This window comes from Notamacropus eugenii, chromosome 4 (genome assembly GCF_028372415.1).
Source record: "Notamacropus eugenii isolate mMacEug1 chromosome 4, mMacEug1.pri_v2, whole genome shotgun sequence".
Taxonomy (NCBI): domain Eukaryota; kingdom Metazoa; phylum Chordata; class Mammalia; order Diprotodontia; family Macropodidae; genus Notamacropus; species Notamacropus eugenii.
The window spans coordinates 429,098,804-429,112,841 of record NC_092875.1 but is presented as its reverse complement, the minus strand read 5'-3'; the positions used below and the strand labels follow the sequence as shown (position 1 = coordinate 429,112,841).

General features: G+C 37.9%; 1 protein-coding gene across 1 annotated transcript in view; it reads right to left on the bottom strand.

The window, feature by feature from the left end:
* GOLPH3 (golgi phosphoprotein 3) overlaps positions 1-13,817 on the bottom strand; it is a 50,333-nt gene extending 36,516 nt beyond the window's left edge. Inside the window, exon 1 of the mRNA XM_072605911.1 lies at positions 13,442-13,817. Coding sequence (XP_072462012.1) covers positions 13,442-13,669 — 228 coding nt within the window. The 5' untranslated portion in view covers positions 13,670-13,817. The remainder of the gene's footprint in view (positions 1-13,441) is intronic.
* Positions 13,818-14,038: the final 221 nt, after the last annotated feature.

Below are 14,038 nucleotides of genomic sequence, written 5' to 3'. Positions count from 1 at the left end.
GTGAGGTTTGAGGTAAGGAGACTGTTGTCCTTTGTTTAAACATTAAGATTAATGTTAGAATATTAATTAAGATTAATTAAGAATAACGTTAAGATTATTAGGTCATATTACCAGTTATGTTTGTAGAAATAAACAGATAAGGCAAGATCTGAGAGGCTATGTGAAAGAATGGGTAGGATTGCTTTGGGAATTAGGGGAGCAGAATGATCTTAGTGCCTAAGTGCCTTAGTGCCTGTACAAAAAAAAACAAAACACCCAAAATCTGACTCATAGGACTTCGGTTTTTTTAAAACACTGTCATATAATTTTTCCTACTAAAAACTTTAGTTTTCCATAAATAACTTGAATTTGTTTTTTATTTTACAAAACCATTACCATATCTTATTGGGAATTTGTTTCAAAATCCTATGGCTACAGATCAATCAGGACAAACTGCTAATAATAACTGAATTAAATTATGATGGCTTGACAGTTAATTAATGCTATCCTTCTCCATATATGTTTGTTGCTAATCTGCTTAACTATGAATATAGTAGAATCTCACTTTTATACCTATGTTAACTAAGTAGCATATTCAGAAAAAATAAATTAAAAAATTAAAATTCATTTCTGATGGCTATTAATTATCATTGTACCTTTGGAGATGAAAGCTGTTGTTTGAAGTAAATCTTGAAGATTATTTGGAAATAACACCATCAACATGAGATTTCTTTGACTTTCTAGAGTAAGAATAATATACTATTCATTGGATGATACACAGAATCTTTATAAAACAGCTCATTTTTTCTTTTAATATATTTATTTTACATGTATTTATAATTTCTCCCTCCCCACTGAATGGTAAACAAAAGAAAAATAAAACCTTCATAGCCCAGCAAAACAAAACCCCACATTAGTCGCATCCAAAAAAGTATGACTCGTTCTTTATATTAAGCCCATCATCCCTGGAAGCAGGTGGGTAGAGTATTGTATCTTGTCACCTGGGCTTATGACTTATCATTGCATTCATCAGAATTCTAAAGTCATTTAAAGTTGTTTTCTTCAGTGTTGGTACTGCGAACTTTGTTTGTTCTCCTGGTTTTAATCTTACGTCAGTTCATGTCAGTCTTTCTAGGTTTTTTGGAAACTCATCCTTTTATCATACCTTACAGTATAACATCATTCCATTGCATTCACATCCTATAATTTATACAGGCATTTCCCAGTTGATGGGCACTCCTTTAGTTAATAGTTCTTTTAGGTAACTAAAGCTTTGCAACTTGTACTTAAACTGTTAAACTTAAGTGAAGAACTTGAAATCTGTACTATTTATACTTCATTTTGTTAAGAGTTTATCCATCATAACCTATCATTCTTCCTGGATTTTCATACATGTCCCAAATTTGATAATAACACTATAAAGTTTTTAATCTAGTTATAAAATTGTTAGTCAAATTAAGGACAAAGAACCAGAGAGATAAAATACTGTGAAAATTGTTGAATAACATAACTTTGGGGATGTTTTGATTTAATTTATCCCAGCTATCTTTTGGTCTCTTGTATCTCTCTGCCTTTGGTAATAAAGTAAGGATACTGAGACTGGTCCTGTTATTTCATTGGTGTAGGGAACTCTGTAGTGAGAGAACTTTATCTACAAATGCTGGTCAGGATTTTCTCTATAACTATGGGGCCTAAAATCAGGAAGACTCATCTTTCTGAGTTCAGATTTGGCCTTAGACACTAGCTATGTGAGCCTAGGCGAGTCACATATCCATCCCTCATCCCTTGAGCAACTATCTAAAGAAGTGTATTCACTGAATGGGTGTATCTCACTCAAAGTGCTATAAGACCTTAGCCTGAAAGGGCAAGGGTCTCACATTGTATCCTGGGCCATCTCCAGTCGTCCTGATGAGTATCAGGCCACTGGATCCAGATGACTCAGGAGAAGCAAGTGAGGTTGGTGACCCGCACAGCTCCCCCTCACTCAAAGTCAACTGCAAGTCATAACATCATCTTGATTCCAAGGTCCTCTTCGAGAATGAAGGACAAACACAACAAAAGCCTAGAGACCATTTTGAAGTCTTCAGTAAAGATTTCCTGGAGTCCACCCATCACTACCACCATCACTCAACAGTCTACTCTCTCTGAGGCTCATACCATTTGATGTCACCCCTTCCTCATCATTATTCTGTCATGTACTAACTGGGACATTCCTTCCACATTAACTTCAGCATCTAGCTGGGACTCTTACTTTTAGTCCATATCCTGCTTCATTATCTATGATTCTTCTCAAGAGTTTACTTTCATCGTTCCTAGGCCACATCAACTTCTATGACATTCATCTTGACAACTTTAGCAACACATGGGGATGACAGTAACTTCCAATTTCACTGACACTTAAAATGCTGCACTGCCACCACTAGACTGAACTTTAAAATTCCTTTCTTTGATGTCTACATCCTAGCCTTTCACTTCATCTACAACCTTCCGCCTGAACCTACTCTCTGCTTTCTGTTCCCTTCAGCACCTGGGGTAGCAAAGGCCTTAGCCAAAATACAGAGTTTGAGATGAATTTTGAAGGAAACCAGGGATTTCAAGAAGTGAGAAGTAAGAACATTCTAGGTATAGGGAGCAGACAGTGCAAAGGCAAAGAGACAGGAGACATCAGTGCCATGTACAAATGGCAAGACAAGGAGGGGAATACATCTAGATCAAAGAGTTCATTAAGGTGGTTATGTGTAAAAAAAACTGGAAAGATAAAAATTGGCCAAGTTGTGAAGAGCTTTAAATGTCAAAGAGAAGAGTTTATGTTTGATTCTAGAAGTAACATGCAACCACAGGGATCTGATTAAGGGGGAGTAACAAGGTCAGACTTTGGCTTTAGGAATATCACTCTGGCAGCAGTGGTGTCAGACTCAAATAGAAAGAGGGCCATTAATCTGTACAGAATGATCACTTCAGGTGCATACTGACTTAGTTTTAAAATGTAAATTTTAAAATCTATGTTTTCATTTATTTCTTTAGTGTGTTAAAATATTTACCAATTGCAAATGAACCTGGTTTGGGCTGCCCTCTGGAATGTTTGATATGTGTTTGACATTTCTGGTATAGGGGATAAAAGACCTGAGGTGGGGAGAGACCATTAGAAATCTACACATTATCTTGATAGGGAAGAGTATCCTATTAATAATACCTTGTATATAATACAGGGAATATTTGATGTTACAAATAATATCATTAGATGCTGACTGCAAGAACAAGACACAAGAAAAAAAGGAAAAAAGGTTATATGGCTTATTGAATAAATTTTTAAAAGGGGAAAAAAGATAAGGATCTTGATCCTGGTCCAAAATTCACAAGAAAACAACCTACTCTACCCTGTACCCTGGTTATAAACTCTGTCATGGAAACAGTAGATCTTGTACCTCATATTTAAATAGACAGCATTTATCTATACTTCAGGACTAAAAAGTCACTTTAATGATTCTAGCATAAAGAATTAAAATAAAAAGTATATTTAAATTATTCTATTCTTGAGATGGCAAACAAGTATTTATGCCTTCTGTAACTTAATAATCTTCATTCTACAGTTTTCTTCCTGGTTGACATTAATTCAATAAATATTTCTTAAGTTACACATGCCTCCCTTCTACTGTCCTCAGTCCAAAATTTAAAACAAACAATAATAAGAACAATGAAACCAATCAACCAGAATCAATATCATAATACATTATTCTACAACTTACAATCAAGATGAAATTTACTCACAAGTAATTTTTCAGCTACATCTGTCCCTCACCAAAATTGCTGATCACATACACCAAGGAGAATAATGATGACCTACTAACCTGGCAAATAATCTTAAACTACAGGTAATCCCCAATTTCTGTGCAGAGAGGGGAAACAATATGTATGTACAGTGCATAAAATCATCAGGCTTTCTCAATTAATTAACTAGATTTGTTAAATTTATTCTTATTCAGAGATAGCTGTCTGGAAGGACAGGGGAGGAATATGCTGGTAATGTAGGTGATGTAAAGACAAAATGGAGCAAAAACGTTTTTTTTTAAAAAACAGGTGAACAATAGCCATCTATTTTTTCCTTATAGTTCTACAGACAATACTCCTGTGAAAGAGGCAGAGATCAACAAGGACTGAAATTTAAGCAGAGTTTTAGCCTTCTCTCCCAATAAATCTGTACTATGAACAAGCAGCAGAACAAAGATTATTACAGTCAATCATTTCATTTATGGCCAACATAATCCTTGGTCATGAGACTGGAGGAACACCACATACCAGTTTGGCTATAGCAATTTAAAAGTGGTCCAATTCATATACTGCACATAGTTGCAGAAGAGGTTCATCTTTTATCTCTCCTAAGCATCTTTTGATGCTGTTAGCCAAAAAAAAAAAAAAAAGGAAGCAGCTAGAAGAAAAGTTAAAGAATCCAAGGTCCTATATATCGTTAAAAACTGTTATTATAAACCATGCTAAAATTTATTTTCCTGGACTTTTATGTTAAACAGTTTAAAACAAGTGTATCTACTATGTTTGGGCTTGGGTAGCTTTTTGTCAGACAAAGAATTTTTAAGGTATCCATTACAATGGGATTGTATTAAATGAAAGCTAATTACTGAATTAACAGCTAATTAATGTATTAATATTGTATTAAATAAAAGCTAAATTAGCTCTTTCAAATACCTGAAGTTAAAAAAATAAACAATAAAGGATGATCAGAGATAAAAGATTAAAAGATAATTTCTCCAATTTAGTTATTTTACTGGGGCTGTTTTCTCAACACAACCCCATTTTTATACCCTTAGCATATCTGTTTAACAATTACCTGCTAGAATCGATTTTAGAATGCTAAGTCCAACACAATTCAGATGTGTATAATATTAAGCCAAGTAACTTAATTTGATCAGTATCTTGCTCAGGAAAATATCATATTGTCTAATGCTTATAAAACACAAGATTCACATCGAGTTAAGATATGTAACATGTTATCCTTAAATTTACTGGAAGGCACTATAGTATAATGGCAAGAATAACTGGCTACCAGCTATGCAACCTTGGAAAAGTTCCCAAGTTTTAGTTTTCTCTTTTGTAAAATGAGGGATTAGACTAGATAGCTTATAAGAACCCTTGCAGCTCTAAGCCTACAATTTTAACATAATAAACTTTCTACAGTACAGAAAGTTTGATGTTACAGTAATAATTGAATTAATGAGGATACATTTCAATAACATACCTTGTTAGCATCTCAGTCACTAGAAAAAGGAATAAATACAGAAGGCTTTAAAGGATAGATTAAAAAATATCAGAAACTGCAAATAAGAGTACTAAAATATCACTAATATGAACTCAAAATTGTTGGAGTTTCTCTTTTTTTTTTAAATAGTTAATTTCTTTGAAAGAGCTTCTTTCTCAGAGAATGTTTTAATTAAGTACTGCCCTATTATTCAGTGAAGGTTATTAATGATTAACAATAACTAGCAAAAATAAGGACAGGGACTACACTTCTGATTTCATTAATATATGAAGTCACTTTCAAGGGTTTTTAAGGTTGTTTACACAGTTGTATAAATAATAAGACCACCAAGTCCAAGAGAGCAAATAATCATCAACTTAAATGTTTTGTCACAGTCTGTCAAAATAGCATTTGATAGCATTTTACTATTTACAAAGCACTTATGCCAAGAAAATCCTTAAATCTGCTATGATTATGAAACAAAATTTATCCAATCTTCATTAAGATCTCAAATTATCTTCACTCTAATATGCTTGCAAAGGCAGAGAAATGTGTTGCTACAATACACATCAGAAAGTTTTAAAGTTGGAGAAGTCAAGTAAAAAGATTTTTGGTTAACATAAACCAATATGTGCCACTGAACATAAATTCTGGTCATTTAAGGTCTCATAATGTAACAAATTTAAATTTGCTCACTAAGACACTAAGCATCTCTTTCGTATTATAAATCTGACTCTATTACAATAGATAATCATAAACTATTGACCACATGAAAGAATATTGCAATCACTAACTGCAAATCAAAACAACTCTCAAGTTTCACCTCTTACTCAGCAAACTGGCAAAGATAACCAAAAATGTCACTGTTGGAAGGGCTGGTAGAAAGATAGGCACAGTGCTGCACTGTAGCTGTAGCTGTGAATTGACACAATCATCATGACACAATCCAACAATTTTGAGTTCATATTAGTGATATTTTAGTACCCTTATTTGCAATTTCTGATATTTTTTAATGTATCCTTTAAAGCTTTCTGTATTTATTTCTTAGCATTATGCTAAGAAAATGACTAAAAATGTCTGTATCCTTTGACTCAGAGATTCCAATGCTAGGCATATACCCCCAAAAAGGTCAATGATACAAACAAAGAACAAAAACTAAATAGATGACCACTGATTAGGAAATGGTCAAACTCTAATCATGGTACATAAAAATAATGGAAATATTAGTAAACTATAAGAAACAGCAAATAACAAACCAATGACTAGTAAAGCATGGAAAGACTTACATGAACTGATATATACTAAAATAAGCAGAACCATGAAAATAATGGACACAATGACAACAAAGTAAATGAAAAGAACAACAAAACAATCTAAACTGAATGTTTTAAAATCACAATGATTGGATTGGGCATGGATGGCCCCAAGAGATCTGAAAAGACTCCACCTCACTAAGACTAATTCCGTTAAGTCTTTTCTGATGTGCTGATTGGCTTTGCTGAACTTTTTTTTCTTTTCTTCCTCTTCCTTTATTTTTGCTATAAAGGACAGCCTTGAGGGGGAAGGGGGGCGAGTATGAGAAGAGATTCAGGGGTAAATGTAGGTTATATAAAATAAAAATCTATTTTAAATTCTTAACTATTTTGGTCTGCAATTAAAGTATTAATACTAGGTCTAATTTCACTCGTGCTAACTATATTATAAATATGCTCAATTTCAAGACTAAGGTACAACACAGGTGAATTTTCAACCAGGTAAACTGGGTGTTGCCCCATTCCTTTTTCCCAAGATTTCTGTGCATTTTCAGAGATAATTATGTTAGTTCCTACCAAGTTCCTAACTCATCTAAGCCCAGTCATGTGTAACTACCACCACTTTGCCCTACAACCAACAACCTTTTTACTTCAAAAACTAAACTAAACTGAACTAAATAGTATTCATCACAAGTTACTGAAAACTATGATTTGTCCCCCGCAATGCTATGTTTATTGGCTTCTTGGTTACTATGATGGATTTGGCTTTCTGGTGTCTGAATAAATGTTTCTGTTAAGCTTTCCATATGGAGGGTCTGTTATACTTTTTGAGTTAGAACTATGCAGGCATATTCAGCATTATTTATAGCCTGCCAAGAGATGTGTGACCTAGCAATCAGATGACCTTTATTGTGAGTCAATTGTCTCCAGCACAACCATAACTATTCTTATTTTGCAACATTCCCCCAACCACATCCCTTTGGGCAAAACCAGGTAATAAATGCCTTAAGGCAGTTACAATTCAGAGGCAGCAAAGTGTTCCAGTCTAGTGGATAGGATACTGTACTAGGAATGAGGAAGACCTGGACTCAAAACCAGACTCAAACTTACTGGAACAGTGATTGTGGGCAAGTCATTTAACCTCTCTGTACCTCAATTTTCATTATCTGTAAAATGGAATCCAAGGTCTATATGTTCTCTTCCAGGTCTAAATCTACGATCCTATGTCGTAATCTAAATACTACTAGGAACCCACAGCAACAACTAGAACAGGTCCTACTCATCCCATCTACTCTCATCTTGGCATGTCAGGAACTCAAGGAGGTGGGCTCTCACCCTGCTGAAGAGAAAGATAATAAGAACCCTTGATATAGGATCAATCTCTAACCCCTCCTCCATAAATTCAGGGGTATCAAATTTTAATAAAATTTGTGGGACCACTAATCTGTACGTAAGGATCCCTGTGGGCTGCATACTGACTTAGTTTTAAAATGTAATGTTACACCAATTTTTTAAAAATGCACTTGGTTAAATATTTCCATTCCATGTTAATCTGGTTTGGGCTGCACTCAGAAATGCAGACCAGGTGTTTAATACCTCTGGGCTAATTCTTTACATAAAAGAGAAAAAAAGCTGACTCCCAAGACTTAATTGGACAGGGCCTCAACCGAAGCCAGAGAAATGGCTTCCTGGTGGCCTCAGACTTTGAGGGAGTGGCTTCCTGGTCAACTGTGGCATAAAAAGCCTATCCAAGGATTTGGTGGCTGTCCCAAGGACACACTTTGCCTGGCTGACCAGACTTTCCAGTATGGAAAAGAAAGGAGCTAATTTAACAGTGCTAAGTGTTGAATCACTGTATCCTTTCTACACAAACATTTGTAAATAACTGCGATTAGTTTTGGAACCAGGAAGCAATATCAGGTTTCTTCACAGAAAGACCACTGATCACTCTTCTTTTCTTAAGAAATAGTTTAGCTTAGCTAGCACAGTACCTAGTACATAGTAGGCACTTAGCAAATGCTAAATACACCAATGCGTACAGTTAAGCTTGCTTTATACCTATTTAATTAAAATACATGAATTTCAACATGTAAAACATCAACTTTTCAGTAAGCCCCTCTGAGTCTCCTACATTGGCTATCCCTAACCATTAATTGCCATGTACTTTTCATTTTATATGGCCAGTTGTTAAGGTACTCTGTTCTTCAATCAGAGTTCTTTCTACTAAGCCATGACGTTTCTCAATAATCTCTGGTTCTAGTCATCCAACCAATTCTGAACCCACCTTACAGTACTATCTTATCATTCAATCTACACACTTCCATTTGTGAGATTGTTAAATGTCATGCAGAGACCCAAGTAGTGTATATCATATTTATGGAAATCTATGAACCTAGTAACTTTTCTACTATGGGGGAAAAGATTGATCATCAAAATCAACTATATTAACCCTCTACAAAATTACAGCCTCTCAAAGCAATTCTCCAATTATGACTAGCGTTGAGATCAGCAAGGTATCTGGGATAGTCACAGCTGAGCAATTGTAGCATGATGGAAAGATACTGGATTTAAGAGACTAGGAGCCCTGGGTGTAAATTACTGCTTGTATGATCTCAGGCAAGTCGGAGAATCTCTCCTTGATTCAGTTTCTTATATACGAAATTAGAGGATTACAACTGCTGATCTTTTGGGTACCTGTGAGTTCTAAATCCAATTACTCTGATCATATCAATCACACTGAAAGCACTGCAACTCTTAAAATGAAGGAAATAGTTCAAATTACTTAAAGCCTGATTCTACCACTAAAAAATATTAAACTGTCTAAATTTCAAAATAGCAATTAAACAAAATCAAATGAAAGACTAAGGGATAAATTATCTTCATGGGAAAAATAAGAATACAGAGAAAGACCCAAAGAATTTAAGCCTTCACAAAATGAAAACAGACCAATGCAATTTCTCACTGGTCACCTCAAAACTAAAAGTTGTTTTAAATTGAATTTCAGAAAGAATTTTTACAGCTAAGCTCGGGGATAAAGGCCTCATTTCTAGAATATATAGAGAACTGACTCAAATGTATAATCATACAAGTCATTCCCCAATTGATAAATGGTCAAAGGATATGAACAGGCAATTTTCAGAGGAAGAAATTAAAGCTATCTATAATCATATGAAAAAATGCTCTAAATCACTGTTGATTAGAGAGATGCAAATCAAAACAACTCTGAGGTACCACATCACACCTATAAGATTGGTGAACAAGAAAATGATAAATGCTGGAGAGGATGTGGGAGAGTTGGAACACTAATTCATTGTTGGTGGAGCTGCGAGCGCATCCAACCATTCTGGAGAGCAATTTGGAACTATGCCCAAAGGGCTACAAAAATGTGCATACCCTTTGACCCAGCAATATCGCTACTAGGACTGTATCCCCAAGAGACCATAAAAATGGGAAAGGGTCCCACATGTACAAAAATATTTATAGCAGCACTCTTTGTAGTTGCCAAAAACTGGAAGTCAAGGGAATGTCCATCAACTGGGGAATGGCTGAATAAATTATGGTATATGAATGTAATGGAGTACTATTGTGCCATAAGAAATGATGAACAAGAAGACTTCAGAGAGGCCTGGAAGGACTTATATGACCTGATGCTGAGTGAAAGGAGCAGAACCAAGAGAACTTTATGCACAGCAACGACCACAGTGTGTGAGAGTTTTTTCTGGTAGACTTAGATTTTTGTAATAACACAAGAACTTCTTACAAAAAAAAAAAAAAATCCCAATGGTGGATCTCAAGGCAAAATGCCTTCCACACTCAGAGAGAGAAATATGGAAGTCACTCACATAATGTAGCAGATCATGTTTGTGTATGTGTATGTGTTTGTGTATCATGTTCTGATTTGTTATACGATTTCTTTCATTTATCTTAGTCTGACTACATAGCATGACTATAGTGAAAATATACTCAATAGGAAAGTATATGTAGAATTTATACAGAATTGTATGCAGTCGTGGGGAGGGAGGGGGGTAGTGGGGGGCAGGTGGGGGGGATAAAATCTCAATTGTATGGCAGTGATTGTTAAACATTAAAAAATAAAAATAAAAAAAAATAAAAAAAAAAATTAAAATCCCAATGGTGGTTCTCTAAGGCAAAATGCCTTCCACACTCAGAGAAAGAAATATGGAAGTCATTCGCAGAATGTAGCAGATCATGTTTGTGTATGTGTATGTTTTTGTGTATCATGTTTTGATTTGTTATATGATTTCTTCCATTTATTTTAGTCCGACTACATAGCATGACTATAGTGAAAATGTACTCAATAGGAAAGTATATGTAGAACCTATACAGAACTGTATGCAGTCATGGGAGGGAGGGGGGTAGTGGGGGGTAGGTGTGGGGGGGATAAAAATCTCAATTGTATGGCAGTGATTGTTAAACATTAAAAAATAGTTTAAAAAAATAATAATAAAATTTAAAAAAAAATAAATTGAATTTCAAACAAATAAATATAATATTTCCATAACATTATAAAACACTGGCTTTCTACTAAAGAGTTCCAAATAATTCCTTGTTTCCTTTGCTAGATCTTCAACCACCACAATCCCACTATCTGTGGTCAGTCCATAAGGCTTCCTTCAAAGGTTTCCTCTCTCTTACCTCTACACAAAATCACCTGGAGATCTCATCAGCTACCAAGAGTTCAATTATCATCCTCATGCAGATGGCTGATTCCCAGATCAATACATCTAACCCTAGTTGCTCTCCGGAACTCCAGTCTTTTGTCACCAACTGTCTCCAGAATAGCTCAAACTGAATAACCTATAATCACCTCCAAAATAGAACCCATTCCCTGTAAATCCTGCCACCTTGTGAATTTCCCTACTGCTGTCAAGGAATCCTCCCTGATGCCCAGCTTCACAATCTCAATGTCATCCTAAATTCCTTACTCTAATTCACCGCACGTATCCAATCAGTTGCTAAATTTTGTCCATCTTTCTCTCCACTCACAGTTACAACCCTAATTCAGGCCTTCATCACCTCTCACTTGGACTAGTGCAAGAGCCTCCTAATTAATTGGAATTCCTGCCTGAAGTCTCTTCCCATTTCAATCCATCCACTCCAAAGTGGCTGCCAAAGTAATTTTACTGAAGTCTAGTGATGATCATGTCACCCCCTACTCAATCAAGTCCAATGGGTACTTCTTACCCACACGATCAATTTCAGAATCCTGTTTGCTACTTAAAGCTCATCGAAACCTGACCCCTTCTACCTTTCCATTCTCCTTATATACTTTAGGAACCAGCCAATACTAATCCACTACTTGCTGCTGCTAACAGTGGCCATTCTATCTGGAGCCACAGTCTCCATGTGTTCTCCCTCCTCTGCCTTAACATTCCTGGCTTCTTTCAAGACTCAATTTGAATGCCACTTCCCCCAGAAAGTCTATCTTTGGTCTCCACTCTTCCTCAACCCCACTTCTTCACCCTCCACACCCCCAGCTACTAGTCTTCCCTTCCATCTTTTCCAGGATTCCTCGGCTATTAGAATTCAAGATCCTTAAGGACAAATTTTTTGAATTACTCAGTATTCCCAGCGCTTGGCTTACAGCAGAAGTTTAATAAATGCTTTTTGGTTAAAAACAACTCTTGTACAATACTGCATTTATTCTTTGATATTTATGAAACAGATAAAGAACAGGCATAACATACCCATCTATACTTGGAAACTGAAAATACACCAAGTTAAACTTGGTCAAAGACACACAGTCACTGATTCATAGAACTAAGGCTAAGCAAGAGAGTAGGAGGCACTGCAACACATTAGACCTAATGCTTTTAAGTTTTTTGTTCCCTACACCAGTATTCTAAAAGAATGGCAACATTGGTTAATGAAAACCAAAAAGTTAACACAGAATATTACCTATCTGGGATAAAGAAAGGTTAAATTAGGATAGAAAAACTAAAGCCTCAGTACAGAAATTCTATGCCCATGTTCATGAATTTTGAATAATTGTACGCAAAAAATAAAATTTACTGATTCTTCTTTTGAGTTTGCTCCTCAATACCGCAGGCCTGTGGTTACTATGTTGAGTTAAAATACATATACACTAGATTGAGATGTAGCACTGCCCTGACAGGGAGATAATTTATGTCTGTTTACCTCCTGTCTTGACCAAAATGTCACCAGAAATACAACTAAATTCTTTTAAAAAGTTCAATTCATAGTAAGAAAAATTGCAACACTCTAAAACCATTTCTTTTTAATATAGCACGGATTTTTAAAAGTCTTTTAACTTTACAAACTATTTTACTACAAGACCAAATGGTGCTTCCCACAATAAACTCTCCTTTAAGAAAATAATACCCAGCAAAAGTTTGGTGGTTAAAAAAATCTAGATTCTTCCCTATTTATCTCTTCCCATCCATTGACAAAAAATAAATCAACCAGGCAGGCTTATACGCAAAAGTACAGAAAACTTCCTGGATGAGCTTCAGCCGACTGGACAAATACAGACCTGGGTTGGGGGGGGAAGTGCAAGGCATTGATACTTTCAAACTGCCACTAAAATGGTTCTTGGTGTCTGGCGTCTAGAGCTTTCCCCTGACCTTTGAGATCTCCCTAACTTCTCTAACTGGGGTCAGACGGTTTCTTCCTCTTCCCAGGACCTGCGGCCGACTTAAGCCCTAGGAGTTGGGGGGCGGCTGGGCTGCCTAAGTGGATCACCCCAATTTCAAGGGCAAGCTCGATTTACCACGAGCACCGCGGAAGGGCTACGGGGAAGGCGCGGAGGGATGGTGGACAGGCGGGCATTACTAAGCAGGACTCCGGGCTAAGGAAGCGCTGTGGACTTAAGGGAATGGGAAGAAACGCTAAGCCATATGTCTGGAGGCCGGCTCAGCGGCAGCCCCCTCCCCAGGGCCGGGCCGCCCGCCCTCCGCGCCGGCATGGGGGCCGGTACCTCTCGGTCCTTCAGGCCCAGCAGCAGCACCTCCTCCATCAGGGTCAGCCGGGTTTCCTTGGAGTCGCCCTTGTCGTCGTCGTCCTGCTCATCCCGGCGGCTCTGCTCGTCGTCGTCGCCGCCGCCGCCCCCTCCGCCGCCGGCCGCCCGCTCCTTGTCGGCGGCGCTGCGCGAGGCCTCGGTGCGGCGCTGCACCAGGCCCGAGCTGCGCTGGGTCAGCGAGGTCATGGCTGCGGCCGGGGCCGCGGAGGTCGGGGGCAGCGGCGGGGCTGCGCGGCGGGACGCCTCGGCTTCGCTGCCCGCTAGCCCGCGACGGCCCGCACGGGCTCCGCTTCAGGCGCTGGGGCGACGTCCGGCTGCGCGGGCGCCCGCGGGAGTCATGGAGGATGGGCCTGGGGCGGCTCGCTCGGCGGCCGGGAAGAGGCCGGTGCGCGGGCAGGGAAGGGGCTCCTGCTCGCGGGGGCGGCGGCGGTGACGGGGGCGCCGAGGTGGAAGCGGCGGCCGCGACTTTCCCCCAATATGGCGGCCCGGGCTGATGTCACCGGAGGATGTGGCAGAGTCCGCCGGGGCTGGGGGGAGGGACCGGAAGAGGCGAAA